The sequence below is a fragment of the Stenella coeruleoalba genome (genome assembly GCF_951394435.1).
Source record: "Stenella coeruleoalba genome assembly, chromosome: 15".
NCBI lineage: Eukaryota > Metazoa > Chordata > Mammalia > Artiodactyla > Delphinidae > Stenella > Stenella coeruleoalba.
Genome location: NC_137161.1, coordinates 15,215,619 through 15,240,355, shown reverse-complemented (window position 1 = coordinate 15,240,355; position 24,737 = coordinate 15,215,619). Strand labels below are relative to the sequence as shown.

At 42.5% G+C, this 24,737-nt stretch overlaps 1 protein-coding gene and 1 pseudogene across 2 annotated transcripts; both read left to right on the top strand.

The window, feature by feature from the left end:
• Positions 1-403: 403 nt before the first annotated feature.
• On the top strand, positions 404-18,872 carry PI3 (peptidase inhibitor 3; the record flags this gene model as incomplete). Its single annotated transcript, XM_079944608.1, has 4 exons — positions 404-485; positions 1,327-1,416; positions 18,075-18,362; positions 18,583-18,872. 3 exons carry the CDS (start codon positions 404-406, stop codon positions 18,359-18,361), a joined length of 459 nt encoding a protein of 152 aa, XP_079800734.1. The 3' UTR covers position 18,362; positions 18,583-18,872.
• Positions 8,366-13,485, top strand: LOC307197986 (transcriptional adapter 2-alpha-like; annotated as a pseudogene). The gene is made up of 2 exons: positions 8,366-8,372; positions 12,289-13,485. The product of its transcript is annotated as a transcriptional adapter 2-alpha-like (transcript).
• Positions 18,873-24,737: the final 5,865 nt, after the last annotated feature.

The window sequence follows — 24,737 nt, the reverse complement described above, 5'->3', positions numbered from 1 at the left end:
TGCCTATGAAAACTGAACACCAGACCTACCACTGACTTGTTAAATGACCATGGGTGATTCCTTTCTCTTCTTTGGGCTCCATATTCTTTCTATTCTAAGTATGAGGAATTTGGCTGTAATGGTGCCCAAGGGGAGCCAGCCCTGCTTCTTTGTGAGAAAGTGAGGTAGCTATTGGGGCTATGAGAGATGATGCAACAGTAACTGCCATTTCTCCCTGTAAATAATCCTTGGGGAAGGGCCCAAGGTGCTTTCCAGGATGGAGGTGGATATTTCCTGGTAGAACTAAGAAAATGCACCCCTTGTCCCTTGTGAAACCACAGACCCACCCTTGGCACCCGGCCAAGCTGGAGCTGCATAAAACTAGGTTTGGCCTCAGCTCTTAGCCATTCACCTTCCTGACAACATGAAGTCCAGAAACTTCTTGATCCTGGTGGTAGTGCTTCTTGTCCTTGGGACGCTGGTGGCAAAGGCAGCTGTCGTAAGAGGTGAATAGGGAAGTGGCCTGGGTGGGGCTGGGTTGGGTTGAGGAGAGGATGTTGGGGGCAGCCTGGGTACTGACAGGGGGTACTTCCAGAGCAGCAGGCAGGGCTAGAGCCCACTCTTCAGCCTGGACAGTAGGTTTCCAGCGTATCCAGAGAAGTAGGAAGTTGCCTACTAGACTCTACATGCTTTCCACCCCAGGACTGAGATATCAGGGCTGTTTGTGGAAGGAGTGTTGTTTCATGACCTTGGCCTCAAGTGTTGATACTTGGACAGAACGTTCAATGAAGTGAGGGGTCCCAGGAATCTGGTCTCTGGGTGTGGGGTCTGTCCCCTGCCTATCTGCCCTGTAAAATCACCTGTCATCAGTCCTCTAAGAGAAGGTTAAGAACCAACAGGGCCTCAAAAATCATGTAGTTTGAAGACCCCTATTTTCCAAAGGAGGACATTGAGACCTAGGGAGGGGTGAGGATTTGTCAAGACAGTCTCCAGAGCCAGGATGGAGCTCAGGTCTCCTGATAAGTGTCTCACGGCTCCTTTCCTTTCCATTAAGTTTCCTCAGAGATGCCAAAGTGACACCTCTGAAAGACACTTCAGTCTGGCATATCCTCGTGAGGACCCTAAGACCCAGAATGGAGGGTGAGGGGAAGAAATGGACACCCGAGGAACCCCGGTCCCAGCCTTCCAAGAGCACAGACCCCAGCTAGCCCTTGAGATAGCTCCCCTATCTCAAGTCACATTTTGAGGGACACTGCAGTGAACAGTGGCTGGACCTGGAGGAAAGACTAGATAGTTAAAGCAGGTACACTGTTCTAAATGTGGGGATATTTCTTTGTTGTCCTAAAGGTCAAGGCACTACGAAAGGCAATGTTCTGATCAAAGGACAAGATCCAGTCGAAGGTCAAGATCCAGTCGAAGGTCAAGATCCAGTCGAAGGTCAAGATCTAGTCGAAGGTCAAGATCCAGTCAAAGGTCAAGAAGTTCCAGCCATGTTCCCAAGGTTCTCTAGGCCTGGCTCCTGCCCCAGTGTTCCTCACCAGTGCTCCATAATCAACCCCACTCACGAATGTATGAAAGATGCTCATTGCGCGGCGGACAAGAAGTGCTGTGTGGGCCGTTGCGGGAATGTCTGTGTGTATCCCTGGTGAGGTGAGAACTGGGTGGAGGAAGAGGTGGCCTGTGAAGGCACAGAAAGGCTGAGAGGTGGAGAGTGATCCTAGGTTGGTGGGGGAGAGGACATGGGGAGGTGATGGAGAGACCGAGGGGTCTCGTCCTGAGAGGGATGACAAGTGGACTTGGTCCTGCCTCCCACTGCCTCTGAGTCTTTGACCTGCTGAATCACATCTCTGATTCTCTTTTCTCCTACCAGGTGGAGTCTGTTCTTGCTGCACCGGTGAAGTCCCCAGGGATGCAGATCCTGGTGCCTGTAGCACTACCCTCTCCCGCACTGCCCATTCTTCCTTTCATCCGGGTGCCCAAACCTGGGATGCCTCTCTCATGGACTCTCCAATAAAAGACCACTTTCTACTCCATTTGTTTCTGGCTCCTATGACTTCTGGGCCCCTGGAAGCTCTGGGGAGATGGGTGTGGAGTTGGGACTTCCAGTCCCCAGTGGCGAGTGGAGAGGGACCCACGGCAGATGTTACTGTTGTGTGAAGGAGAGCGGGGGCAGGAACGAAAGGCCCATTCCTAGGGTTCACTGTAGAAATCCAATAATCAACCCAAGAACTGCAGCCTCTATTTCACCAGGAAATGGAAACCTAGACATTTTGCCTTTGGCCTTGGACCGGGGAAATAAAACCTAAAACCTTCCCAATTGACCCCTACTTCTGACCTGGCTATGATCAACCCTGTCAGTGTGACTAGCCAACCCTGGTGGCTAAATCTATAGCTCCCTCCTTCTTTTCCTTTCATGTTTCCCAGGGATCTATGTCCTCCCAAGAAGACATAGAAACACATGCTGGGAAATCCCTGCTCATGAAGCATTTCTCCTATTCATGCCTGAGGGGCCTCCAATAACACATAATTCCTTTGGGTTAAGCGATATCCTCTCCCAGCTTTCTATTTGAAGATGTGAACGAGGATGCAAGACACACTGAGTCCCTGATCCTTTCTTGTGATCGCTGATTAATGTTCTCTGGAGATGTACAAGTTGGGGTAGAGCAGACTCGAGGAGTGAAGACAGCAGAAGGGTGTATGTTGGGCAAACTTGGATGACCTCGTGGCTCTGCTGTTGGCTCACCTGCCCCACTGTCCTTGGACAATGAAGTTCTCAGGGAAGGTCAAAGCCATAGGGGGAGGAGCATTTGGGGTGAAGTGGGCAGAGCACAGGCTTGGGCGTCAGGAGACCCGAGTTCTAGCCCCAGCCTCCTCCCCAGTTGTTGGATGACCTCAGACAAATCTCTGAGCCTCAGTTGTCTACTCATTCTGAGGGGGGTTGAATGAAATCATTCTGGAAATATAATAATGAATGTCAGTTCAGCCCTGACATTATGGCCCTGAAACACCTCTTCTTTCTGTGTGTGTGTTGGGTTCCTGCTAGAGGGGAGGTGGGGAGCAGAGGCTTTGTTGAGGGTGAGAGAACAGAGAGCCCGCTGCCCCTTGGTCCCTCCCAGGGGCCTACAAGCCAGGGTTTTCCTCTCATTGTCCAGGGGATGGACTGGACTGCACATCTTGGAGCACAGGTGAGAGCAGTGGCTAAACTTCTGGCCTGACAAACACGTAATACACCATTGGTGGTAAGAACAGTTTCTGTGTTTTAGTGTTTTCTCTGTTCCAGATCCTGTACTAAATATGTTATCTGTATTGTCTTATTTATTTTTCATTAGAACTCTCTCAGATGGGTAGTATACACATCTTTAATTTTGTTAAGAGTTTGAAGCCCATGAAAGCTTCACTTAATCACCCAAAGACACACAGTGAGTATGTGATGATAAATCCTATTTAAAAATTAAGCTAAATCCTATTTTTATTTTTAATTTTTTTGGCTGCACCATGTGGTTTATAAGATCTTAGTTCCCCAACCAGGGATTGAACCCCAGCCCACGGCAGTGAAAGCGCTGAGTCCTAACCACTGGACTGCCAGGGAATTCCCATAAATCCTATTTTTATTATAAACTAGCAATAACCAGAAAATGGAATGGAAGAAAATTCCCACTTATAATATCAACACAATTAAACCGCTCAACAAATAAACTTAATGAGAGACAGGCAGAACTTTAAAAAAGAAATGTAAACAAGTGTTCATGTAGCACATAAAAAAGTCTTGAATAAATAATTAACATGCTCCCGGATGTGAAGATTCTGTATGGTGAAGATAGCAGTATTTACCCCTTCGATTTTGTCTCTTTTGCCCCAGCTTTATTTATTTATTATTATTTTAAAATAAATTTATTTATTTTGGGCTGCGTTGGATCTTCCTTGCTGTGCACAGCCTTCCTGTAGTTGTGGCGAACGGGGGCTACTCTTCGTTGCGGTGCGTGAGCTTCTCATTGTGGTGGCTTCTCTTGTTGCAGAGCATGGGCTCTAGGCGTGTGGGCTTCAGTAGTTGCTGTGCGTGGGCTCAGTAGTGGTGGCGTGCAGACTTCAGTAGTTGTGGCTCGCAGGGTCTAGAGCACAGGCTCAGTAGTTGTGGCGCACGGGCTTAGTTGCTCCGTGGCATGTGGGATCTTCCTAGACCAGGGCTTGAACGGGTGTCCCCTGCATTGGCAGCCGGATTCTTAACCACTGCGCCACCAGGGAAGCCCCCCTCCCCCCACCTTTAATGAGATAAAAATTGACATATAACATGAATGTTTGAGGTGTACAATGTGGTGATTTGATACATGTATACCCTGCAAAATGTTTACCACAATAAGAATAGTTAAATCCTTCACGTCATGTAATTACCATTTTGTTTTTGCTGTTGTTATCATGAAAATATTAAAGCGCTACTTTCATAGCAACTTTCAAGGATAAAATACTTTTGTCCCTGCACACCCTCCCTTGGTGATTTTGGCACCGGATTTACAAAACAATCCAAGCAAGGGGTTAGGGACAAAGAAAAGTCTGTGGGTAGATGTACTTTCCCCCCCACGCTTTTTTTTAACATCTTTATTGGGGTATAATTGCTTTACAATGGTGTGTTAGTTTCTGCTTTATAACAAGGTGAATCAGTTATACATACACATATGTCCCCATATCTCTTCCCTCTTGCAACTCCCTCCCTCCCACCCTCCCTATCCCACTCCTCTAGGTGGTCACAAAGCACCAAGCTGATCTCCCTGTGCTATGCGGCTGCTTCCCACTAGCTATCTATTCTACGTTTGGTAGTGTATATATGTCCATGCCATTCTCTCACTTTGTCACAGCTTACCCTTCCCCCTCCCCGTATCCTCAAGTCCATTCTCTAGCAGGTCTGCATCTTTATTCCTGTCTTGCCCCTAGGTTCTTCTAACCATTATTTTTCTTTCTTTTTTTTTTAGATTCCATATATATGTGTTAGCATATGGTATTTGTTTTTCTCTTTCTGACTTACTTCACTCTGTATGACAGTCTCTAGGTCCATCCACCTCACTACAAATAACTCAGTTTCGTTCCTTTTTATGGCTGAGTAATATTCCATTGTATATATGTGCCACATCTTCTTTATCCATTCATCTGTCGATGGACACTTAGGTGGCTTCCATGTCCTGGCTATTGTAAATAGAGCTGCAATGGACATTTTGGTACATGACTCTTTTTGAATTATGGTTTTCTCAGGGTATATGCCCAGTAGTGGGATTGCTGGGTCTTATGGTAGTTCTATTTGTAGTTTTTTAAGGAACCTCCATACTATTCTCCATAGTGGCTGTATCAATTTACATTCCCACCAACAGTTCAAGACGGTTCCCTTTTCTCCACACCCTGTCCAGCAGTTATTGTTTGTAGATTTTTTGATGATGGTCATTCTGACCGGTGTGAGATGACATATCATTGTAGTTTTGATTTGCATTTATCTAATGATTAATGATGTTAAACATTCTTTCATGTGTTTGTTGGCAATCTGTATATCTTCTTTGGAGAAATGTCTATTTAGTTCTTCTGCCCATTTTTGGATTGGGTTGTTTGTTTTTTTGATATTGAGCTGCATGAGTTGCTTTTATATTTTGGAGATTAATCCTTTGTCAGTTGTTTCATTTGCAAATGTTTTCTCCCATTCTGAAGGATGTCTTTTGGTCTTGTTTATGGTTTCCTTTGCTGTGCAAAAGCTTTTAAGTTTCATAAGGTCCCATTTGTTTATTTTTGTTTTTATTTCCATTTCTCTAGGAGGTGGGTCAAAAAGGATCTTGCTGTGATTTATGTCATGGAGTGTTCTGCCTATGTTTTCCTCTAAGACTTTGATGGTGTCTGGCGTTACATTTAGGTCTTCAGTCCATTTTGAGTTTATTTTTGTGTATGGTGTTAGGGAGTATTCTAATTTCATTCTTTTACATGTAGCTGTCCAGTTTTCCCAGCACCACTTATTGAAGAGACTGTCTTTTCTCCACTGTATATTCTTGCCTCCTTTATCAAAGATAAAGTGACCATATGTGCATGGGTTTATCTCTGGGCTTTCTATCCTGTTCCATTGATCTATATTTCTGTTTTTGTGCCAGTACCATATTGTCTTGATTACTGTAGCTTTGTAGTGTAGTCTGAAGTCAGGGAGTCTGATTCCTCCAGATCCATGTTTTTCCCTCAAGACAATTTGGCTGTTCGGGGTCTTTTGTGTTTCCATACAAATTTTAAGATTTTTTTGTTCTAGTTCTATAAAAAATGCCATTGTTAATTTGATAGGGATTGCATTGAATCTGTAGATTGCCTTTGGTAGTATAGTCATTTTCACAATATTGATTCTTCCAATCCAAGAACATGGTATATCTCTCCATCTGTTTGGATCATCTTTAATTTCTTTCATCAGTGTCTTATAGTTTTCTGCATACAGGTCTTTGGTCTCCCTAGGTAGGTTTATTCCTAGGTATTTCATTCTTTTTGTTGCAATGGTAAATGGGAGTGATTCCTTAATTTCTCTTTCAGACTTTTCATCATTAGTGTATAGGAATGCAAGAGATTTCTGTGCATTAATTTTGTATCCTGCTACTTTACCAAATTCATTGATTAGCTCTAGTAGTTTTCTGGTGGCATTTTTAGGATTCTCTATGTATAGTATCATGTCATCTACAAACAGTGACAGTTTTCCTCCTTCTTTTTCAATTTGTATTCCTTCTATTTCTTTTTCTTCTCTGATTGCTGTGGCTAGGACTTCCAAAATTATGTTGAGTAATGGTGGTAAGAGTGGACATCCTTGTCTTGTTCCTGATCTTAGAGGAAATGCTTTCAGTTTTTCACCACTGAGAATGATGTTTGCTGTGGGTTTGTAATATATGGCCTTTATTATTTTGAGGTAGGTTCCCTCTATGCCCACTTTCTGGAGAGTTTTTTATCATAAATGGGTGTTGAATTTTGTCAAAAGCTTTTTCTGCATCTATTGAAATGATCATATGGTTTTTCTTCTTCAATTTGTTATATGGTGTATCACATTGATTGATTTGCATATATTGAAGTATGCTTGCATCCCTGGGATAAATACCCCTTGATCATGGTGTATGATCCTTTTAATGTGCTGCTGGATTCTGTTTGCTAGTATTTTGTTGAGGATTTTTGCATCTATATTCATCAGTGATATTGATCTGTAATTTTCTTTTTTTGTAGTAACTTTGTCTGGTTTTGGTATCAGGGTGATGGTGGCCTCATAGAATGAGTTTGGGAATGTTCCTTCCTCTGCAATTTTTTGGAAGAGTTTGAGAAGGATGGGTGTTAGCTCTTCTCTAAATTTGCAAATTTTACTTGCATTCACAATGTGAGCTTTTAATATGTAGACTCAAATCTTTTATTTCAGAGATATTTTCCTCAATTATAGTTTTAAATAATTCTTCTATTTTGTTGTTTTGATTTTCTTCTTTGTGGGACTTGATTTATGTGTCTGGTGAATCTCCATTGACTTTTTAATATTTAAGACTCTCTCTGTATTTTTAAGCTACTTCTTCATTTTTATTTCATGTTCTTTGCTTTTCTTATGTTTTCCATTTTCTTCCTTATTTTACTTAGTCCTTATTTATGAAATGTTTTTGTCCTTTTCTTCAATTTCTCTACTGTCTTTCAGATTCCATTTCACATCTCCCTGCTATTTTGCTATCTCTTCTTTGAGTTTCTGTATTTCTGCTTTATGATGGTTCCTCATACCTTTAATTTGCTTTACTAATTTTAAACATTTATTTTAGAATATCAGTTTTTCTCAGCTTTGTGGTGACATTGTACTGGGGATTTTAAAAATCCTGTTTTAAATGCTTTTAAGCTTTGCTACTCATTTCTGTTTTTTAAAAAGGAGTATTTTTGTATGGTCTATGATTTCTAAATTTCTTTCTTATTTTAAAATCAGTAGATTTTCATGGACCAGTTATTGAAAGGAATATCTTACTGGAGTGGGATGGGTTGGAGGTTAGAATAGTTTCCTTAGTTTCTTAGCTCAAGGGCTCCCTCCTCTGTTGCTACAATAACGGACAGTTTTCTTAATACACGTGTGGACTTCTTTGATTGTTAAGTACTCATCTGAAATAGGAGGGCTTCCGCCATCAGCCATGGCCACTAAGAGATATTACACCAACATTTCAAGGTAATAACCTCTCTCAGTACTCCATATTCTTTTTCCCCGATGCATTTTCTTTTATCTTTCTTTTTTTTTTTTTTTATCTCCCAACACTTGTGTCCGACCTTTCTTGTTCTCAGACCCGTTCACTTCAACGCCCACGTAAGGTGGGTGCTTTGTCTTCTGGGAGGTGAATATTTGCTGATGTTTGGAAGTGTAAGTGTGGGAGGGTGCAGGAGTATGGCAGGTACCTGCAGTGTCTTCATCAACAAGCATTTCAACTGATCCCAAAATGCCTTCCTGCAGGGGTTGTAAAGCAAATGTCTATTTTTTCCCAGACTCTTTCACATCCAGGATTTCACGTGTGATTTGGGTTCTTACAGTGAAATGTGCTCGTACAATAGCTGAAGTTCTTTTTCTGCTTGAACTACCTAGAGTGATATCTTTTGACTGCATCAGAATAACGCATTATTATATTTTTACATTATGACACATAATTTAAGCATCTCTTCTTAACACTTGCATTAATGATTACATGTATATAGGGACTTCCCTGGTGGTCCAGTGGGTAAGACTCGGTGCTCCCAATGCAAGGGACCTGAGTTCGATCCCTGGTCTGGGAAATAGGTCCCACATGCGTGCCACAACTAAGAATCTACATGCCGCAACTAAGAAGCTCACAAGCCGCAGCTATAAGACCCCACATGTCGCAACAAAGACCCCGTGCAGCCAAAATACATAAATAAATTAAATAAATATTTTTAAAAAGTGATTACATGTATATAATCACTTCTTTAGATACAACTCTCAATTAGCCTTTCTCCACTCACATGGTTGCTTAAGTTCTTTATTCTTTATGAATTTTAATTTTCTTTATTTGATATGTTCAGATCACTTTTGCTGTGATGAAATAAAATTCATATTTTCAGGCAGGACAAGAAAAAATTAAACATAAAATTCTCTCTCTGCATTCGTTTGGGTCTCTTCCCTCCCTCCCTGATAAGCAGTGTGCATCTGCATTACACATTAACCAAACCTCCTCAAAGATAAGAGTGTCTGTTTGACCATAAAGATAATTTTTTCCCCTTTCTTTTGACACTAGCAGTGCAACTTCTTAAAAGAATAGCATTCTTTCCCAACTCTGTAGTGGTCATGGACTTGCTGCTCTCTTTGTATGTGCTTACCCGGACTATGTATCGTTGGTGAACTTTGAGTAAAGTATCACTATGTCATTTTGATGTATGATCCTTTGTCTCGAAAATGTATATGACTGTGCCTTCAACTTCCACCTGGTGGAACAGTTTCTCAGAGCTTCCTGAGAGTCTGTATTCCGGATTATAATTCTCAGTTTGGCTCAAATAAAATTCCCTCTTTTCTTCTTTTTTTTTTTTTTTTTTTCCAGTACTTGGGCCTCTCACTGTTGTGGCCTCTTCCGTTGCGGAGCACAGGCTCTGGACGCGCAGGCTCAGCGGCCATGGCTCACGGGCCCAGCCGCTCCGAGGCATGTGGGATCCTCCCAGACCGGGGCACGAACCAGTGTCCCCTGCATCGGCAGGCGGACTCTCAACCACTGCGCCACCAGGGAGCCCCCCTCTTTTCTTCTTAACTTGACTGTTAACTGAAGTTTCGTCGACAGTTGTGACAAGCAAAAAAATTAGAAACTAATACATATAAAGGAAAAACTACTCATACTTGTCCCCTCCCATCATCATCATGTAACCAATGTTCACAGCAGAGTGTATTCCTTCAAACTCTTTTCCTTTTTCATACATAAACATTGTCAGGAGTTCTATATTCGACTGAAATATTATCAAAACACATATATTACTCTCCTACTTTTTTTTTCTGTTGGTAAGATTTCATGGACATTTATACTTATAAATGTAATAGGATCACATCAGACTTGATGAGTTCTTTGGTAAAGCAATATTTATTTATTTATTTGTTTGTTTTTATTTGCCTTCTTCTTCCTTCTATCCTACCTTTTTAACCTGTATCCTCCTATCATCCACTCAGGGAATGTATATTAATATTATGATGTGCAGCCTTCTTAATATAACCAAAGTGATATTTGTTTACTACAGCCAAGTTGAAAACATACTCTCATTATGTGCAATCATCTGTTTTTGGACTCTCTATTCTGTTTCATTTACATATCTATCATTGTTGTAATACCACTTTATCATAATTATTACAGCTTTAAAATAAACCTTGATATTTCCTATATCAAGTCTTATTAAATTATTCTTCAAGAGTATCTTGGCTATCTTGTCTTTTGCACTTTTTGTATGCATTTTAGAATTATATTGCCTTTTTTTTTTTTTTTTTTTTTTTTTTGGTTTACTTTTACAAAAACCTTTCTGGGGGTTTGATAGCATTGAGACTAAAATTCAGTTTGAAGAGAATTGGCATCCTTATCATATTCAGTCTTCCAATCCATGAACATGGTATACCTTTCTGATTTGAGGATGTTAAAAAATGTCTCTCACTAAAGTTTTCTAATTTCCTCTGTAGTGGTTCTGCACAAAATTTATTACATTTATCCATAAGCTCTTCATATTTTATGTAATTATATATATCAATAAAATTTCATTTACTGATTTGTATTGTTGATGTATAGAGTACCATTGATTTTTGTATAGTTCCTTTGTATGTGTCTGTCATAATAAACTCTCATGGATTCTAACAATTTGTCTGTAGATTTGTCTGGAATTTTTTGAACACAGTTGCATCATCTTTGAATAATGACAGTTTTGTTTTTTCTTTCCAATACTTACTTGCACCTTTTATTTCTTCTACTTGTCTGATGCTATAGAATAGGTTATCCCGCATAATACTGAACAGAATTGGGAATAGTTCCTGATTTTATAAGGAGAGGTTAAAACCTTTCACATTTGTGTATGATGTTTGCTATGGGGTAGTTTTTATCACTTTAAAAGAATTATTCTTCATTCCTAATTTGCTATTTTTATATTGCAACTGCATCTTGAATTTTATTGCATGCTGCTCTATATCTAAGCTTATATTTTTTCTTTAATCTGTTAGTGTGGTGAATTACATTAATTGAGTTTCTAGCATTAAACTACCTTTGATAGCTAAGATAAATTAAAATTAGTCACAAAAAATTGTCCTTTTTGCATATGACTGCATTCAGGTGGTAGGTGACTTATTTAGGATTTTTGTGTTCATGAATCTATGTTCTATGAGTGAGACTGGCTTAGAATCTTCCTTTTTCATAGTATCCTTGTTGAGAATTTTATTTATTTATTTATTTGTTTATTTTTATTATTATTTTTTGTGGTATGCGGGCCTCTCACTGTTGTGGCCTCTCCTGCTGCGGAGCACAAGCTCCGGACGCGCAGGCCCAGTGGCCATGGCCCACGGGCCCAGCCGCCCCGTGGCATGCGGGATCCTCCCGGACCAGGGCACGAACCCGTGCCCCCTGCATCGGCAGGTGGACTCCCAACCACTGCGCCACCAGGGAAGCCCCAAGAATTTTATTTTTTAACAGCTTTATTGAGCTATAATTGACACAAATTCTTATTAAGTTCTGGTATCAAGATTATGTTTACTTCATAAAACGTGCTGGAAATTGTGTCTTATTTTCTATTTATATCATATTAGAATTAGTTGTTCCTTGATTGCCTTTTCTTATGAAGAAATCCGATCCTAATGTTTCTTTTTGGTCAAATAATTGTTGACTGTTGATTCCATCTCTAGGATAGTTACAATATTATTCAGATTTTCTACTTTTTCTGGTGTCTGTTTCAATTTAGAAAGTTTTTTTTTCTATGATCCCTTTTGTATCATTTAGATTTTTTTTTTTGGCACATGAATTGAAAGAAAATAATGAACCAATTTCACCAGTTTAAGGATATCATGAAGCAGAAATGCAGAAGTCCAGAGCAGAAGTAACCAAACAACAGGAGGCAATATCTAGATAAGAGGAGGAAAGGGTGCCACCCTGAGCTGTTTTGTGCAGGTCTAAGAATGAGTTAAAATTTTTATTTAGGCGGAGGAGGGGGACGCGGTGAGGGGGGTGGTGGTCAGCTTTGGTGTATGTGTTGGCCAGTTCTGAAATCTCCTTGAAAGATCCCTACATTGAGGAAGATCAAAGCAACAGTCTTTGCCAACTGGGAAATGGACCGTTTGAGTTCCTTTAGCATGTTTCACTCGAGGATTTGAGTACAAGAAACATCAAAGTATTCACACTTACGAAATAATGACCTCAGATTTTCCTGTTCTTGACCCCAGCTGGACTGCTCAAGAAGAAATGGCCCTTTTAGAAGCTGTGATGGACTGCGGCTTTGGAAATTGACAGGATGTAGCCAATCAAATGTGCACCAAGACCAAGGAGGAGTGAAGCATTTCATCAGCAACCATCTGTTTGCATCTACCCTGCTGAACCTGAAGCAAGCAGAGGAGGCAAAAACTGCTGACACAGCCATTCCATTTCACTCTACAGATGACCCTCCCCGACCTACCTTTGACTCCTTGCTTTCTCGGCACATGGCAGATTTCAATGAGGAATTTGACAATTATTCAGAAGAGGACTTGAGAGACATTGATTTTGTTGAAGATGACTCGGACATTTTACACACTCTGAAGATGGCTGTTGTAGATATCTATCATTCTAGGTTAAAGGAGAGACAAAGGAGAAAAAAAATTATAAGAGACCATGGATCAATCAACCTTAGAAAATTTCAGTTAATGGAACGGCGGTATCCCAAGCTAGTCCAAGAGCCTTCGGAAACAATGAGGCGATTTGCAAGGATAGTGGCGCCGGTGGAGCATGACAAGTTCATTGAAAGCCATGCATTGGAATTCGAACTCCGAAGGGAAATCAAGAGGCTCCAGAAATACAGGACAGCAGGCATTACCAATTTTTGTAGTGCCAGAACCTAGGATCCCCTCAGAAAGACTCCAGAAGAGGAACGTCTCAAACGCCCTGTGCTCCCAGAGGTTCTCCAGTACATCCAGGACCGTAGCGCCTGCCAGCAGTGGCTCCGCCGGCAGGCTGACGTTGATTCTGGCCTGAGTCCTTCCGTACCAATGGCTTCGAATTCAGGTAGACGAAGTGCACCGCCCTTGAACCTCACTGGCCTCCCTGGCACAGAGAAGTTGAATGAAAAAGAGAAGGAGCTCTGTCAGATGGTGAGGTTGTTCCCAGGAGCCCATTTGGAATACAAATCTGCTCTACTGAACGAATGTAACAAGCAAGGAGGCTTGAGACTGGCACAGGCAAGAACACTCATCAAGACAGACGTGAACAAAACATGGGAAATCTATGATTTCCTCATCTGAGAAGGACACATCACTGAAGCCTGAGGCTCTCTGGGCCTAGTGGGCCAAAGGACAGTACGGGCATTCTGGAGTTTGTCTCTGAGCTGAATTCTCCTTGTAAAAAGAGGGGAAGAAACAAAGGAAACCTTAACTTGTATGAATGTCTACTTTCTTCTCCACCCTGCTTTAAAATACTCCTGTTGTTGGTACTGTGCTGCAGAGTTACGTGCTAGATAAGCTATTATTAATTGTGTGCGGGCATTCTTTCCTAACACCTCTTGTAACGAAAACAAGAACCATGGTACCTCACATCACAGTGTTGGTAGAAATAGAACTAAACCAGTCTTTAGTCCCAGGAGTCCAGCTCAGATCCTTGTACTTGCTTGGGAGGTTGGTTTGCTGATTATCTGTTTTGCCTTCAAACATTACAGACAGATTTAAAATAAAGAGGTTACAGAGAGAGAAAGCTTTCTTCTTATGTCTGAGGATTTTTTTTAAGCTGACAACTTATGTTTATGAGCAAAGAGGAGGAAAATCTCCCCATGATGGTCTTGTCCCAAACTGCATCTTCAACTGTAATGTCTGGCTTTGTAACCTGCAGTCTGGCTGTCTAATCTGCAGTAGACTTTTGAGGAGGTGGCACCGGATATAAAACGTCTCTGTTAGTTTTAGAATTAATGGATTAAAATGTTTTGCTACTTAATTTGTGGGTGTGCCAAATATTCTGGTAACTAAAGCACACTTAGGGTGTTGGATGCACACCTCATCATGCTGCACTGTCTCTGCTAACATGTGTGTCCTGGGCTCACCCTGTTCTCACCCTTGGCTTCCCTGGGTGCCAGACCCCTGTGGATGGAGGTGATGCAATTAACCTCAGTGTTGCTTAGATTAAGACCTAAACCCTAATTTCTCAATGGTGAAAGGCTAGCCTACAATAAGGAGTTACTTGTAAAACAAAAGGAAAGCCTTTTCATATATGGAACTCACTAGATATGAGGGTGAGTGACCCCACCATATCTGAAACTTGGTCCTCAAATCTTTCTGCACAATAAGAAGCCAAACTCTGAGTCAGGGTTTTCCCTTTTCTGTTAGAAGCAAAGTTGTATAGAAATACTTCAGAATCCGCACAAATTACCTCCAGTAGCTGACTGATTCTTTAATTCCTTCAACATTCAAAATATCTAATTCACATATTACATGCTTTGTTGGAAGTATCTGCTCAAACTTCTTGACTGATGTAAATATGCATGCAGTTTGCTAATAGATTTCATCTATGGGGTAACAAATGAAATGGAAACTCTTAGGATCTGAGGGAAACAGAATAAAAGACTTCAGTGTTTAAAAAAAATATTTTAGGGCTTCCCTGGTGGCGCAGTGGTTGAGAGTTCACCTGCGGATGCAGGAGACACGGGTTCGTGCCCCGGTCTGGGAAGATGCCACATGCCGCGGAGCTGCTGGGCCCGTGAGCCATGGCCGCTGAGCCTGCGTGTCCGGAGCCTGTGCTCTGCAACGGGAGACGCCACAACAGTGAGGGGCCCGCGTATCGCAAAAAAAAAAAATTATTTATCAACCGTATCACAGACAAAGGACCTTTCTCTATAATAGATAAAGAGTGCTTAGAAATTGAAAAGAAAAAGGTTAATGACTGTATAGGAAAATGAGCAAAAGAAATGAAGTTTTCAGGTAAAGAAATATAAGTGGCTTTTAAAATATGAAGAAATGCTTGAAATAATTCATGATAGAGAAATGCTAACTAAACACTTCAGCAATGTATCACTTCTCACCCATCAGATTGATAAAAATCTCAAAGATTTTGCTCATGTTCAATTTTACTAGCTGATCCAAATTTACTTTCAAATCGGTTGCATGAATATATACTCTCACTAGTAATGTGTGAGGGTTTCTTTTCTCTACAGGTCAACAAGAAAAAGATAGACCACCCAATTAGAAATGAGCAAGATGCTTGAATTAACAGAAAATTAGAAAATCCAAGAAAGTGTTGCCTCTGTGGAGGATGGAGAGGGAAGAAATTGGATAGGAGTAAAGGCTAATAGGGTAATAGGCTGTAGAGTAAATAGTCTCCTTTTTCACCTGGCACGTGAGTACAGGCTTCCATTGTAATGCTTTAATTCTTTAAAGAATATAGGTATGTTCTACACAATTCTTTTGTTTGTATAGCTTACTTTGCAGTGAGCTTTTTAAAATTTTTTTTTAAAGTAGCCTGCAGACTCTAATGTTCTGACATTTGTTTATATCTCCTTAGTGTTTCAGCATTGGTAGGCATGTGGTCCGAGTCCAAAGAGACAAAGGTGAAGATTTAAACAACTGGCTTACTATAAAATAATTAGTTTGCTTCAATCGCTGTCTCACCCAGAGCTCAACTGTCATTTCCACAATTCAGGTTCTGTCCCTGACAACACCCAACTCACCCAACAACACCCAATTCATTTTTATTACTCTGAACTATGGTAGCAATGACAAAATACCTTCTCAGACTAGCTTAGGCAGAAAGCCAATTTATTGGGTCATAACTGAACTAGGGGAAGGGTGTGGGAAGAGCTGCTCTCAAGATAAAGGGGAATGAAGGGCTGGTTTGTGCCTTCCGATTCCTCTCTCACCATCATTTCTCTGATTTTCTAAGTGAATTCGTTTCCTTTTTCTTGCACAGTTAACCTACTCCCAGACTGGAACCATAGCTTCTGGAGTTCCCAGGCTCATCTCTACCACCTTTACCAAAAGGAGGGACTTCCCCCTTCCCCTTAGTGTCTATTCAAATAAAGGACATCAGTAGACCTGAGACACACACACACACACACACACACACACACGCACCCTGCTGTGACTGGGGGTCAGGCTTTCATGATCAGCAGTCCCCATTAGATTCCTAAGTTGATGGTACAAAGAAACAAGAGTTCTTCAGAAGAAACAGCATGCTGTTCTAAGAAAGAGGAAGCCATGTTGGATGTATGCACTGTAGATGTCCACCTTATAGATGATTTATATTTTCTTCCTTTTATTTTATGGGTGTTTTCTCTCTTCTGACTGTGATTTCAAGGGCATCATGCCATTCCAGATGTCAAATTCCACCTTCCCTGTTATTTTCTTGGGGCATTTCAGAGACTACCTGTGAAATGGAAAAGTACACTGATTAGTCATTAGACGTCCAAGGCAAACATGCGTTTGAGAGTTTTTCTTGGGGTTAGGGGAGAATGAAAGAAAAGCCCAGCTTGATGCTGGGAGGGGTAAACTGTTAGGGTAGGTCTGGGTGGGTCTTGCAGGAACAGGGAGTAACTGGGGAACACCTTGCCTATGAAAACTGAACACCAGACCTACCACTGACTTGTTAAATGACCATGGGTGATTCCTTTCTCTTCTTTGGGCTCCATATTCTTTCTATTCTAAGTATGAAGAATTTGGCTGTAATGGTGCCCAAGGGGAGCCAGCCCTGCTTCTTTGTGAGAAAGTGAGGTAGCTATTGGGGCTATGAGAGATGATGCAACAGTAACTGCCATTTCTCCCTGTAAATAATCCTTGGGGAAGGGCCCAAGGTGCTTTCCAGGATGGAGGTGGATATTTCCTGGTAGAACTAAGAAAATGCACCCCTTGTCCCTTGTGAAACCACAGACCCACCCTTGGCACCCGGCCAAGCTGGAGCTGCATAAAACTAGGTTTGGCCTCAGCTCTTAGCCATTCACCTTCCTGACAACATGAAGTCCAGAAACTTCTTGATCCTGGTGGTAGTGCTTCTTGTCCTTGGGACGCTGGTGGCAAAGGCAGCTGTCGTAAGAGGTGAATAGGGAAGTGGCCTGGGTGGGGCTGGGTTGGGTTGAGGAGAGGATGTTGGGGGCAGCCTGGGTACTGACAGGGGGTACTTCCAGAGCAGCAGGCAGGGCTAGAGCCCACTCTTCAGCCTGGACAGTAGGTTTCCAGCGTATCCAGAGAAGTAGGAAGTTGCCTACTAGACTCTACATGCTTTCCACCCCAGGACTGAGATATCAGGGCTGTTTGTGGAAGGAGTGTTGTTACATGACCTTGGCCTCAAGTGTTGATACTTGGACAGAACGTTCAATGAAGTGAGGGGTCCCAGGAATCTGGTCTCTGGGTGTGGGGTCTGTCCCCTGCCTATCTGCCCCGTAAAATCACCTGTCATCAGTCCTCTAAGAGAAGGTTAAGAACCAACAGGGCCTCAAAAATCATGTAGTTTGAAGACCCCTATTTTCCAAAGGAGGACATTGAGACCTAGGGAGGGGTGAGGATTTGTCAAGACAGTCTCCAGAGCCAGGATGGAGCTCAGGTCTCCTGGTAAGTGTCTCACGGCTCCTTTCCTTTCCATTAAGTTTCCTCAGAGATGCCAAAGTGACATCTCTGAAAGACACTTCAGTCTGGCAAATCCTCGTGAGGACCCTAAAACCCAGAATGGAGGGTGAGGGGAAGAAATGGACACCCGAGGAACCCCGGTCCCAGCCTTCCAAGAGCACAGACCCCAGCTAGCCCTTGAGATAGCTCCCCTATCTCAAGTCACATTTTGAGGGACACTGCAGTGAACAGTGGCTGGACCTGGAGGAAAGACTAGATAGTTAAAGCAGGTACACTGTTCTAAATGTGGGGATATTTCTTTGCTGTCCTAAAGGTCAAGGCACTACGAAAGGCAATGTTCTGATCAAAGGACAAGATCCAGTCGAAGGTCAAGATCCAGTCGAAAGTCAAGATCCAGTCGAAGGTCAAGAAGATCCAGTCGAAGGTCAAGATCTAGTCGAAGGTCAAGATCCAGTCGAAGGTCAAGAAGATCCAGTCGGATTCCGACAGTCCACTAAGCCTGGCTTCTGCCCCAGCGTTCTGTTCCAGTGCCCCTTCAAACATCCCATTAACAAATGTGTGACAGATGCTGAATGCTGGGGGCTCAAGAAGTGCTGTGTGGGCTATTGCGGGAATGTCTGTAAGAATCCCCGGTGAGGTGAGAACTGGGTGGAGGAAGAGGTGGCCTGTGAAGGCACAGAAAGGCTGAGAGGTGGAGAGTGACCCTAGGTTGGTGGGGGAGAGGACATGGGGAGGTGATGGAGAGACCGAGGGGTCTCGTCCTGAGAGGGATGACAAGTGGACTTGGTCCTGCCTCCCACTGCCTCTGAGTCTTTGACCTGCTGAATCACATCTCTGATTCTCTTTTCTCCTACCAGGTGGAGTCTGTTCTTGCTGCACCGGTGAAGTCCCCAGGGATGCAGATCCTGGTGCCTGTAGCACTACCCTCTCCCGCACTGCCCATTCTTCCTTTCATCCGGGTGCCCAAACCTGGGATGCCTCTCTCATGGACTCTCCAATAAAAGACCACTTTCTACTCCATTTGTTTCTGGCTCCTATGACTTCTGGGCCCCTGGAAGCTCTGGGGAGATGGGTGTGGAGTTGGGACTTCCAGTCCCCAGTGGCGAGTGGAGAGGGACCCACGGCAGATGTTACTGTTGTGTGAAGGAGAGCGGGGGCAGGAACGAAAGGCCCATTCCTAGGGTTCACTGTAGAAATCCAATAATCAACCCAAGAACTGCAGCCTCTATTTCACCAGGAAATGGAAACCTAGACATTTTGCCTTTGGCCTTGGACCGGGGAAATAAAACCTAAAACCTTCCCAATTGACCCCTACTTCTGACCTGGCTATGATCAACCCTGTCAGTGTGACTAGCCAACCCTGGTGGCTAAATCTATAGCTCCCTCCTTCTTTTCCTTTCATGTTTCCCAGGGATCTATGTCCTCCCAAGAAGACATAGAAACACATGCTGGGAAATCCCTGCTCATGAAGCATTTCTCCTATTCATGCCTGAGGGGCCTCCAATAACACATAATTCCTTTGGGTTAAGCGACATCCTCTCCCAGCTTTCTATTTGAAGATGTGAACGAGGACGCAAGACACACTGAGTCCCTGATTCTTTCTTGTGATCGCTGATTAATGTTCTCTGGAGATGTACAAGTTGGGGTAGAGCAGACTCGAGGAGTGAAGACAGCAGAAGGGTGTATGTTGGGCAAACTTGGATGACCTCGTGGCTCTGCTGTTGGCTCACCTGCCCCACTGTCCTTGGACAATGAAGTTCTCAGGGAAGGTCAAAGCCACAGGGGGAGGAGCATTTGGGGTGAAGTGGGCAGAGCACAGGCTTGGGCGTCAGGAGACCCGAGTTCTAGCCCCAGCCTCCTCCCCAGTTGTTGGATGACCTCAGACAAATCTCTGAGCCTCAGTTGTCTACTCATTCTGAGGGGGGTTGAATGAAATCATTCTGGAAATATAATAATGAATGTCAGTTCAGCCCTGACATTATGGCCCCTGAAACACCTCTTCTTTCTGTGTGTGTGTTGGGTTCCTGCTAGAGGGGAGGTGGGGAGCAGAGGCTTTGTTGAGGGTGAGAGAACAGAGAGCCCGCTGCCCCTTGGTCCCTCCCAGGGACCTACAAGCCAGGGTTTTCCTCTCATTGTCCAGGGGATGGACTGGACTGCACATCTTGGAGCACAGGTGAGAGCAGTGGCTAAACTTCTGGCCTGACAAACACGTAATACACCATTGGTGGTAAGAACAGTTTCTGTGTTTTAGTGTTTTCTCTGTTCCAGATCCTGTACTAAATATGTTATCTGTATTGTCTTATTTATTTTTCATTAGAACTCTCTCAGATGGGTAGTATACACATCTTTAATTTTGTTAAGAGTTTGAAGCCCATGAAAGCTTCACTTAATCACCCAAAGACACACAGTGAGTATGTGATGATAAATCCTATTTAAAAATTAAGCTAAATCCTATTTTTATTTTTAATTTTTTTGGCTGCACCATGTGGTTTATAAGATCTTAGTTCCCCAACCAGGGATTGAACCCCAGCCCACGGCAGTGAAAGCGCTGAGTCCTAACCACTGGACTGCCAGGGAATTCCCATAAATCCTATTTTTATTCTAAACTAGCAATAATCAGAAAATGGAATGGAAGAAAATTCCCACTTATAATATCAACACAATTAAACCGCTCAACAAATAAACTTAATGAGAGACAGGCAGAACTTTAAAAAAGAAATGTAAACAAGTATTCATGTAGCACATAAAAAAGTCTTGAATAAATAATTAACATGCTCCCGAATGTGAAGATTCTGTATGGTGAAGATAGCAGTATTTACCCCTTCGATTTTGTCTCTTTTGCCCCAGCTTTATTTATTTATTATTATTTTAAAATAAATTTATTTATTTTGGGCTGCGTTGGGTCTTCCTTGCTGTGCACAGCCTTCCTGTAGTTGTGGCGAACGGGGGCTACTCTTCGTTGCGGTGTGTGGGCTTCTCATTGTGGTGGCTTCTCTTGTTACAGAGCATGGGCTCTAGGCGTGTGGGCTTCAGTAGTTGCTGTGCGTGGGCTCAGTAGTGGTGGCGTGCGGACTTCAGTAGTTGTGGCTCGCAGGGTCTAGAGCACAGGCTCAGTAGTTGTGGCGCACGGGCTTAGTTGCTCCATGGCATGTGGGATCTTCCTAGACCAGGACTTGAACGCGTGTCCCCTGCATTGGCAGCCGGATTCTTAACCACAGCACCACAAGGGAAGCCCCCCTCCCCCCACCTTTAATGAGATAAAAATTGACATATAACATGAATGTTTGAGGTGTACAATGCGGTGATTTGATACATGTATACCCTGCAAAATGTTTACCACAATAAGAATAGTTAAATCCTTCACGTCATGTAATTACCATTTTGTTTTTGCTGTTGTTATCATGAAAATATTAAAGCGCTACTTTCATAGCAACTTTCAAGGATAAAATACTTTTGTCCCTGCACACCCTCCCTTGGTGATTTTGGCACCGGATTTACAAAACAATCCAAGCAAGGGGTTAGGGACAAAGAAAAGTCTGTGGGTAGATGTACTTTCCCCCCCCCAACCCTTTTTTTTTTAACATCTTTATTGGGGTATAATTGCTTTACAATGGTGTGTTAGTTTCTGCTTTATAACAAGGTGAATCAGTTATACATATACATATGTCCCCATATCTCTTCCCTCTTGCAACTCCCTCCCTCCCACCCTCCCTATCCCACTCCTCTAGGTGGTCACAAAGCACCAAGCTGATCTCCCTGTGCTATGCGGCTGCTTCCCACTAGCTAGCTATTTTACGTTTGGTAGTGTATATATGTCCATGCCTCTCTCTCACTTTGTCCCAGCTTACCCTTCCCCCTCCCCGTATCCTCAAGTCCATTCTCTAGCAGGTCTGCATCTTTATTCCTGTCTTGCCCCTAGGTTCTTCTGACCATTATTTTTCTTTTTTTTTTTTTTTTAGATTCCATATATATGTGTTAGCATATGGTATTTGTTTTTCTCTTTCTGACTTACTTCACTCTGTATGACAGTCTCTAGGTCCATCCACCTCACTACAAATAACTCAGTTTCGTTCCTTTTTATGGCTGAGTAATATTCCATTGTATATACGTGCCACATCTTTTTTATCCGTTCATCTGTCGATGGACACTTAGGTGGCTTCCATGTCCTGGCTATTGTAAATAGAGCTGCAATGGACATTTTGGTACATGACTCTTTTTGAATTATGGTTTTCTCAGGGTATATGCCGAGTAGTGGGATTGCTGGGTCATATGGTAGTTCTATTTTTAGTTTTTTAAGGAACCTCCATACTGTTCTCCATAGTGGCTGTATCAATTTACATTCCCACCAACAGTTCAAGACGGTTCCCTTTTCTCCACACCCTCTCCAGCATTTATTGTTTGTAGATTTTTTGATGATGGTCATTCTGACCGGTGTGGGATGACATATCATTGTAGTTTTGATTTGCATTTCTCTAATGATTAATGATGTTGAACATTCTTTCATGTGTTTGTTGACAATCTGTATATCTTCTTTGGAGAAATGTCTATTTAGGTCTTCTGCCCATTTTTGGATTGGGTTGTTTGTTTTTTTGATATTGAGCTGCATGAGTTGCTTGTATGTTTTGGAGATTAATCCTTTGTCAGTTGCTTCATTTGCAAATGTTTTCTCCCATTCTAAGGGATGTCTTTTGGTCTTGTTTATGGTTTCCTTTGTTGTGCAAAAGCTTTTAAGTTTCATAAGGTCCCATTTGTTTATTTTTGTTTTTATTTCCATTACTCTAGGAGGTGGGTCAAAAAGGATCTTGCTGTGATTTATGTCATGGAGTGTTATGCCTATGTTTTCCTCTAAGAGTTTGAAGGTGTCTGGGTAGTAGAGTCATTTTCACAATGTTGATTCTTCCAATCCAAGAACATGATATATCTCTCCATCTATTTGTATCATCTTTAATTTCTTTCATCAGTGTCTTATAATTTTATGCATGCAGGTCTTTTGTCTGCTTAGGTAGGTTTATTCCTAGATATTTTACTCTTTTTGTTGCAGTGGTAAATGGGAGTGTTTTCTTAATTTCACTTTCAGATTTTTCATCATTGTTTTATATCAATTTTATGGAGAGAAATTTAGGAAGAAATGCCTTTCATAATTTCACTCAGCAAATCAGGGCCACCAAGATCTGGTTCCCTGTTTCCTAGACCAGTGTTCATTCTACCTTCCCATGGAACTGGCTATTTTGATTAAATTGTTACAAATGTAAATTTCTCTGATTCCAGCTGATGCCTAAACAGCTGTCTCCTGGCAGCTGGAGCCCACTAGTATTTTTAATCATTTATAGTGTCAAGGGGAGTTATTAATTCAAAGAAATAAGGGGTTCATGGCATGATAAGGGGCCCATTTTGGGAAACATGACTTTGGACCAGGTATCCATTGGTCCCATGTCCTCATTTGGGCCAGGTTCTGCTCATCTGGGAATCTGTACCTGGGCAGGGAAGAGAGTCTTTTCATCCCCATTCAGACATCCAGCCTCACATTCTGTCCAGGTACCCCCTGTTCTCTGATTCCCTTCCGGATTTCAGAAGCAGGCAATACTGTGTTGTCACCCAGACCTCTGTTCTGATCCACTTAGACTCAGAAAAGTTCCACACACTCTCTGAACCTCACTGACACCATCTGTAAAAGAGAAGGCCAGAGCACATGGAGGTTTTCGAACTCTTTGCACTAAAACTCCACAAACGACCTAGAACCTAATACAGGCATATCTGACCATGTGAGTAACTCTGGGGAGGAAGTCAGGGGGAGGGTAAGAAAGTTGATTTGTTACTTCCAGGCACTATTAAGGTCACACACACACAAAAAGCCATTTGAGCTACTCACAGTGGCTTGGTGAGAAGAACAGACATCAAACGTTCAGTGCCAGTGGAAGGATTCATATTCCTGCTCCCTACTTCCACCCACTGGATCCAGTATCCGCCAAACTTGAGCGCCCCCCTGAGGCTGGGAGCCCTCTGCCCATCTCTGAGGTTTCATGCTCAGTCCCGGGGGCAGAACAACTGAGCAGTCACTGCAAAGTTTACAGAGAACTCTAAGTACTTCTTATGCCCTATCTAGAACAGGAGCAAGGACACGACACTCTCTTCCCACTGGACATATGTATCATCCTTCTCAGGGGTGCCAGTCCTCGGAGGCAAAAACATGCACCCACTGGTTATCAGCTCTTGGCAATTCCTTGATCACACAGCCTTCCATCTAGTTAGAACAGACAGTACGCTCTGAGATTATCATGAACCGCTTCTTTACATTGAACATGAAAAACCTGAGGCCCAGAGAGGATGATGAATGGCTTCCCACAGAGTGCTCCCCCGGCCATGCCGGGTCCAAAATCAAAATGCAGAGCTAACTTCTTAATAAGGTCACGTTGATGGTTTCACACGATTTGGATCTTGAAGGGTGGTCCCTAAGATGAGATCGATATTCTTGAGTGATGGAACAGTACAAGGAAATACGTCGATGGAAAAGTACAGTTAATGGGGAAGTTGGTTCATATGGAAGCAATTTGGCCAAGATGATCCTCTACAAATCTGTCAAGTCAGCTCTTCTCAATGTCAAGGCAGTTATTCTCAATGGGGTCTTCACCCACTTATTCTTCCTTTTCCATGGTCTCAACTCCCTGTGTTTTCTACTTTTATCTCACAATATTCAGAAAAATGGCTCTGATAGAATCTTTCAGCCTCTTTCATTGTGGAAGGGACTGATGGAGCCCTTGGCAACAATCTCTCCAGCTCCCTCATTTTACAGTTGATAGAACTGAAGCCCAGAGAAGGGAAAGAATTATCCAAAGTTTTTAGCGAACTAAATATGTTTCAGTAAAATGCAGTGGAAACAAAATGCTTTTTGAACTGGTGTTTTATGATCAATGAGATGGTACATCTTTCATATTGATTCAGGTGTTAACACTTATTTTTTTCCCTCTGTGAACTGCCTTTTCATGCACTTGTTGCCTTTTTTATTTAGCTGTTT